Source organism: Pundamilia nyererei, unplaced genomic scaffold, assembly GCF_000239375.1.
Source record: "Pundamilia nyererei isolate P.nyererei 1_Seehausen unplaced genomic scaffold, PunNye1.0 scaffold00072, whole genome shotgun sequence".
NCBI classification, from domain to species: Eukaryota; Metazoa; Chordata; class Actinopteri; order Cichliformes; family Cichlidae; genus Pundamilia; species Pundamilia nyererei.
In genome coordinates this window covers 2,938,455-2,946,042 of record NW_005187473.1, presented here as the reverse complement: position 1 = coordinate 2,946,042, position 7,588 = coordinate 2,938,455, and the positions used below count along the sequence as shown (strand labels likewise).

At 41.1% G+C, this 7,588-nt stretch overlaps 1 protein-coding gene and 1 long non-coding RNA gene across 3 annotated transcripts in view; one reads left to right on the top strand and one right to left on the bottom strand.

Moving 5' to 3' along the window:
* Nucleotides 1-4,838: 4,838 nt before the first annotated feature.
* foxd3 (forkhead box D3) lies at nt 4,839-6,774 on the bottom strand. Its single transcript, XM_005737010.1, has 2 exons — nt 5,031-6,774; nt 4,839-4,888 (listed from the first exon to the last, which is right to left on the bottom strand). The coding sequence occupies exon 1, from the start codon at nt 6,385-6,387 to the stop codon at nt 5,194-5,196; it is 1,194 nt and encodes a 397-aa protein (XP_005737067.1). The 5' UTR covers nt 6,388-6,774; the 3' UTR covers nt 4,839-4,888; nt 5,031-5,193.
* A 381-nt stretch (nt 6,775-7,155) lies between these two features.
* Nucleotides 7,156-7,588, top strand: part of LOC102198900 (uncharacterized) — a 7,143-nt gene continuing 6,710 nt past the window's right edge. Inside the window, exons 1-2 of one of the 2 annotated variants that reach the window (XR_311836.1) lie at nt 7,156-7,220; nt 7,493-7,582. This is a non-coding gene — a long non-coding RNA (uncharacterized LOC102198900). Of the gene's footprint in view, nt 7,221-7,307; nt 7,583-7,588 lie in introns of those variants that run through there. The other variant, XR_311835.1, reaches the window with a different exon arrangement.

Sequence of the window (7,588 nt, the reverse complement as noted above, 5' to 3'; positions counted from 1 at the left end):
GTTTGGACATTAAAGAAGCAAGCATCCATGCCAAACTGGAAATTGTTGCTGTCATAACAAATGCTTAATTCTAAGTCTTTGCAAATAGCTCAGGAACAGCTGATTTCACAAAATTTATATCAAAGTGACAGAGAAAAATCCACTATATAATCAGCAGCAGAGGGGCGACAGTCTAACTAGTGTATTAGTTTGTGTTAATCTTCTGTACACAGATGTAGATATGGGTATCACATCCTTACCTTGTCTTCCCTGCACACTGTAGGCTAAATCCAAGCCAGAGGGCGTCTTTCTCTTTGTGACCTTTTCTTTTGTTGACACCATCATCTTTGTTCTCAAGGTGTTAGGGTTTGTTGGATGAGACATGTTCCTTGTGGTTCTGGCATCAATTATGCATAAATAATAATAACCTCGGACAACTGCTGATTTGCAATGACACTTTCATTACAACAGCAGCAGCCTATAACTCACTGGTACCCATTAGTTATTAATGCCCAGCCACGCCAGCTTTACTTTGTCATTTATTGCTTCATCTCTATGCCTTTTTAAATATTCAGCAACTGCTGTACCTACATTTACTGTCTGTAATCTCCGCCCAGGAGAAGGCTATAGCTTGTGGTGCAGGATGACCTAGTTATTATTAAAGGCCTAGGCCTTGCTTCCCAATGTCACTAAAGTCTATCATGTCAACAGTCATGTTTGCTACAGCAAGTCAAGCCGGATCAACAAATCCAGAACTTCATAGAGATTTCTCCTATTATGTCTTATTTGGGAATTGTGATGATAAAGAAGTCCTGCACCTTTTCAGATTCATTCTTGAGTGCATAATTAATTGCCATTTGGAAAAATCCTGCACTATTTGTGTGCACTTAATAGCATTTCAATTCTGTGCTAGGCTTTGAAAGCCTACGTCCAGAGGGGTGTTGTATCAGTCTGGTTCAGTCTTTCAGTTATACTTGGCAGTCACTCTCTGAAACAAAGGTCATGGTTTGCACTTTAACAGCTTACTTTGAACAATATCATCACCCAGATGTTTAATGTTCTGCATGGATCAGAGACTTCTCTGGTATGTTAAAGACACATCCACCCTCATAGGGTCCTGCAAAATGTGGAATTTTGGCTTCTGAGATTGCAGCATCATTACACTCTTAAACACTAAATTTGTGTACTTGGACAAGACAGATAAAAACTAAATGCAAATGAAGTTCAACAGCCATTTTTGCCTTTCGGTGGGACAGAAAGGAGGATTTAAATGGGCTCATGAGCTCTAACAAGCCTCAGTGCAAGTGGACAAATCACTATTATATATTCCTGTGCAACTGTTTACTTGGGTTTCAGTGAATGGACAAATTGAACTATTTTTCATGCATCATTGTTTGCAGTGATGTCATTTCCCAACCTGCTACAGGATGTTTTTGTTTTACTTTAGCATCCCACAGTTTGTGCATGGGCTTGAGTCCCAAACCTGAAAGCTAAAACTCATACAGAGTTACAGATGACTATACACTGCTCTAGCAGCTAATATTGATCACGCATAAGCAGCATAGTGTAACATCAGTCATTGTAATTTTTTGGTTTTAAAGGTTGTACTGTGAAAAATAAAGTACATTATGTTGGATATTAATTCAATTTCTCTATAAAATATTCCTTCTTAATCTACCTCACGCACTTTGAACTTAAGAGTTGTAGCAACTTCAACGGGCAGTGATAATTTCTCTCTTTCAGTTTTCTGTGTATAGGTCTTCAGATTCCCCCCCACCACCACCACCACCTTTTACGTTTTTTTTCTTCACACAGGACAGCACAAACGTATGTCTAACACAAAAGAGATCCAAGTAAAAATAAAAAAAAATGTTATGTTTTGTTTTTTGTTTTTCCCGATAATCTAACTTTAGGTTCAAAAAGAGCTGTGACCTCTTTTTATTTCACGAATGCTGACTGGACACATTTATGCATTGATAATATACTAAAAAAAGGATTTGTTACCTATCATAGCCACAAGCACAATCAGCACTAAAAAACAAAACAAAAATACAAAAAAAAAAAAAAAACTACATAAACTCTTTCCGCTCAGGAGGTATGGAGGTAAAACAAGTCAGGAATCACAGAGAGAGAGAGAGGGGCGGGAGAGCGAGCTGTATTTACAGATTGTGCTTGGATACTAATATAGCCTGTCTGGTGGAGCTGTGGGAACTACAACCCAGGCTTTTCTCCACCTGTGCACAAGCACGTGCAGCTGCATGGCTCATTATCGTGTGCGCCCGTGCGGGCGGGCGCGCGAGCGTCTATAAATGAGCGTCTTCGTTCGTTTAGCAAATTGTGCGCCATAGTTTGCACCATAATTACACGAAACTGCGCTTGGTTTTGATGAAACAACAAGTAAGAAATAACTTTAAGCTAACGTAGCATAATTTTAATAATAGTAATAATAATATTAATAATAGCCATTAACTCTGTTATTGTTATTATTGCACTGGCTTACCCTTTAAGTAGGCCCGTGCTGCTAGAAATCTTGTTCATGCCTGTATTTGCAGCACTGCAGCTTCGGTTCAGGAATTTAACAAAAGCTTTGCTTTCGGTGTTTCCTCTCTGTGTTGTATCTTAAATATTAACACAATTAACGTTACCAATTTTAGCTTAAAGGGAAAAAAACCACTTGCAGATACTCTGCTACAATGTTACTACAAACTACAAAAATAATGGTAAATGGTAAAACATCACTTATGATCTAAAATCAAATTTGCAGTTAGATTACTCGGATAAATTTGTCCAGCAGGAAGTGTGTGTGTGCAAAGAAGAAAGAAAATTAGGTGGAAAATGTTGATGTATTATTTCAGGTTTTCACAAATATTTATTTTATTTATGATCACCCTAATTAAGAGCCGCAGGTGTATGTTGACGCCCCCTAGCGGCATGGATGTCACGGCCTCAAGGTGTTGTCAGCCTGCAACATCGCTCCTGTTGCAAGATCTCACACCCGGGCTTCACACTGCAACACTGCAAGTGTAATTATAGATGCTCGCATCCTATAAGACAGACGCGCGAGGCTGGTTTAATGTTGCTTTGTGGAGTCTGAATCCCCGCTCGTAGCCATGTACACACGTCACACAAGAAATAAATTAGAGGTTTAAATAAACAGGTTCAACAAGTGCAAGTTTGAGTCTTTTTGGTATTTAAAATTTGATGCTTTTTCTGAATATTTCTGCATCCCCCAAAATTTCACTCACCTTTCTCTAACTGTACTCTTTAGCCATCACTTCATTGTAGAGCCTGCTATATTTAATGCCTTGTCATTTTATAATCGTATGATCGAATGGCAAGGGAAAAAAATGGCAGAAATGATCAGAAATCTATTACGGGCAGTGCAATGCAGACAATGTCTCACATTTTAATTTATATATAATTTTTATGTTTCAGTAGATAAATAATCAAAGACTGGTCTTTAAAATAATAACATCACAGTCACTGCTGTAGGTAATTTGAATGATATCAATAGTCTGAATAATAATGAATTTAGTAAGTAGAAATGTCACGGTGACATTGGAGAAGACTTTTGCATCATCAGCACCTTCTTCGGTGTCTGAAAGTGAATTGGAGCGGAGAGAGAGGCCTTTTTCTCTTTCCCATGGGGATCAGATAAATATAGCCCCTAAAACCCCTCGCGCTCACCCTCTTTCTCTCTCTCTCTCTCTCTCTCTCTCACACACACACACACACACACACACACACACACACACACACACATTTACACATTCACACTCTCGCTTTCATATGCACACACGCACACCACTTGCTGTTTGTGTAAAAGTGATTAGCCAGACACAACTGCGAAATTGTTACCTTTATAGGAGCCAAGCCACAGAATATCGCGCAAAAGCATACAGCGTGTGATGTAATGGTGAACCTGTGGTCTAAACTGTAACCTCCTGTCAGGGAGCATTGTCAGGAAATTCCAGGGTAAATACTTTAATAAAGGGCTACACCGATTTGTGCTCAATATTCACCTCTTTATGCCACATCCCATCATCTGAAATATGATACAAATTAGATGTATGCCTTCCTGCAAAAAGCATAAATATAAAGTAGGCATACGCGCAAATTTTCAGGATTGAATTTACTCTATAGCAAGCTAATCTCAAAGCTTTTACAAGTTTTTTTAATTTTTATTTTAAAATTTACGATTACATATTATTCATACACCTTTGTCAGTATTTTTAGTTATTCTTATTTGCATACTATTGTTAAATTGTAACTTTAAATATGTTTTTAAACGCTACCACGTCAATCGCAACAGCAGTAAAAAAATATATTTTGTTAAATTCTAATCCTTAGGAAGTGTAAAGTAAAGTGTAAAGTATAACTAATTTTTTTCTATTTCAATTTCTAAATAATGAAATACTTTGAATTATGCTGATAAAATGAAACATTGAAAGTAATGTTAAAGACATATATGTTATATATTATTATTATTAATAATAATATTTTATATATTCGATATTTTTAAGCCTGAAAACAGACAACAAAATAAGACAGCTTCGATTTTTTTGTGTAGTAATATTAATAATGTATGCTTTACACGAACTGTGAAGTTATTCAAATTAAATTTACTATTTTTTTATTTTTACCGTGAAAAATGTTCCCTTGAAATAATGCGATTTTTTTTTCTCAAATCACGTGTCAAAAATGTTAAAAATGTTAATAATGAAAATTGATTTTTAATTCTTTCTTAGATTTATTTACAAATAAATTCAGTTTACAACACAATATAGCTACATAGAATTACATATATTTGTATTTTTTTAAAATTATTATTATAAACAGTCTCTTTTTTTCCAGAGGTTTTGTGTCTTGTATGAAAAAGAAGCCAAAGTAACTATGTCCAGTTGAGCTTCTGTTACAAAAGGAAAGGAGAAAAAAACACGTAAAATAATTACCACAGATCTCAAACAGGAACAAAGGGGAGAAAGGAACAGGTAAAAGTCAAACTGGCAAAATCATTTGTCTTTTTTTATACAAATATTTACAAATATTACCTGTACAGAAAAAAATCTTCTTTTTCGTTTTTTGTTCTCTGTTTTTCAACAGTCTTTACATGGCTTTACAGTCCAGTGCTGCCTATAAATTTGTGCTTTTCACACTTCCCAGTAATAATGTCTCTATATAAAAATAAGAGTTTGCTTTCTCTTCGGTTTGAAGTCATTGTGAAGGCCATTTGGACACTGCCGCCGCCGTCGCTGAGGGTAAAACGTGTCCAGAAATAATATTTGAAGGTACACTGAGGATGGGCGCGATAGCGGCTGAGGTCCGTGTCAGAGAGAGGGACTGCGCGCTCAGCAGGGCCGACTGGACGGTCACAGGAGGCCGCAGGAAAGCCTGAGCTGCGCCCGGCGAGGAAGAGGAGGCACTGGACACCCCGATTATATTTTCTATACTGAATGAAGGTCTGTTTGAAGGCTCTGATTTGATCATAGACGCCGTGCTGAGACTACTGAGTTGAAGCTGAAGGCTCGGGCTGAGCTGAGAGTTGAACGCTTTTCTGTTTAGCTCCGCCGAGGGCAGGAGAGGGACGCCCGGGGGCAGCATGGGACCTACAGGGGGGATGTACGGGTACTGCAAAGCAGCCGGATGGGAATACGCCGCCGGGTGGATACCGTAGTGTCTCCCGTAGGGCCCTCCAAGACTGTACGCCCCGAAACTTTGCATCATGAGAGCAGTCTGGTCCCTGAGCACATCTGGCTGAACTCTCTTGAACCTTTTCCTCCTCCTGAGGAAGCTGCCGTTGTCGAACATGTCCTCTGAAGCGGGGTCCATGGTCCAGTAGTTGCCCTTGCCGGGGTTACCAGGTTCCCGAGGGATTTTTATGAAGCAGTCGTTGAGAGACAAGTTGTGACGGATGGAGTTTTGCCACGCCGGGAACTTCTCACGGTAATAAGGGAAGCGGTTGCTGATGAATTCGCAGATCCCGCTGAGGGTGAGCTTTTTCTGCGGGCTTTGCAGGATAGCCATGGTGATAAGTGCGATGTAGGAGTAAGGCGGCTTTACCAGGCTACTCTTGGGCTTCTGGATCGCACCTGGCGCTGCGCTCTGGTCGTGACCCTCTCCTTTTCCGGTGCCCGATTCTGCCTCCCCGGCGCTCTCGCAGCACGGACTCCCTACCCCGGACGTCATCTCCTCTTTCTCCACCTCGATCTCGTCTTCCACCTCCTCGTCTCCCGTTTCCCCCCGGAGGTCGTGCAAGATGCCGTCTCCTGGGCTGTCGCAGTCGCTGTCCACCCTCTCCATGCCCTCCTCATCTCCCTCGCCCACTACGTCAATATCCACGTCCTCGGCTGTGAGCACAGTTTGGCCGGACATGTCGCTGGCTCGTTCGCTGCCTCCAGACAGGGTCATCTCACGTCTTACTGACACCGTTTTATTTTTTTTTATTATTAAAAAAGTCTCACTGCAGCCGAAAAAGACAGAGCAGCCGCGCGATCAGTGCGCTCGCGCTGCTGGTTGTCAACAGATCGGATGCTTTCCCCTCCCCAAAAATCTAAATGTGATCGAACCGGACGCCTGCCAGTCCAGCCGACAAGGAACTTCAAACTTCTACAAATATTTCTCCACTCGGTCAGTGAGCAGGCCCGGGGAGCAGCACGTCTCGCCTAGAAGTTGTTTTGCAGACAGCGCGACTTTTGCGCTCCGACGTCCCTTCTCGGTGCTTAGATTTCCTGGACGAGCGATATTTGGAGAACCGAGCCGAGATGACACATGCTGCTCTTAAAAAGGCCGGGGCTTTTAACAAGACTGTCTGATAGATTACTTTCCCTCCCCACTATAAGATATACTATCAGCGCTGGACACGTGGTTTGGTGACGACAGACGCCCCCCTGTCCTCTCTCCACTCTCCTCTCCTCCCTCCACCCACCTCTCCTCTCCTCTCTGTTAAACCATGCAAACTGGAGTTGTTTCATGGATTTGTCAACAATGGGACATCAGCAGTGCTGCTTTCCGCTTATTTTTGTGTTCGTCCGTCATAGACCATTTAACGGTGGCAGAGGGAGGAGGAAGAGGAGGAGGGGGAGAAAATTGGCTCGCGTGATTGAAAGATCTGACGCGCAATAATGTGACCGCGTTAAAAAACAAACCAAAGCTTTAACTTTGCTAACGCGAACTCTGCTGACAGCTGCAGAATGAAAACGACAACAGCTAAGTTAACGGAATCTTCCTTCAAGTTCATGAATGTATTGACTTCTATATATATATATATAGAAGCTGTTTAATTGTGCATGCGTAGTTTATTTTTAATCCCCACACTTTATTTTAGCGTAGAGTCCGTGCATGTAACTCTCCTTGAAAGGATACGTTAGACATGTTTTTTTTAATTGATATTTTTGCTTGCTCTGTTCATTCGGTGCTGGAATTGCATGCCTCGGTGCTCCCAGCTTTAAAGCCCGGTCGCGTAAATCCAAGCAGCGAATGCAAAGCATGAATTCCAGTCTATTTATTCCCGCAGGATTTAGCCGAGGTGGGAAGAATATTGAAGAAGCGGCAGCAGCGACGATGAATGGGACGAATGCAGAATTTCCTTCAGAGTTTGGAAGAGGTGCTA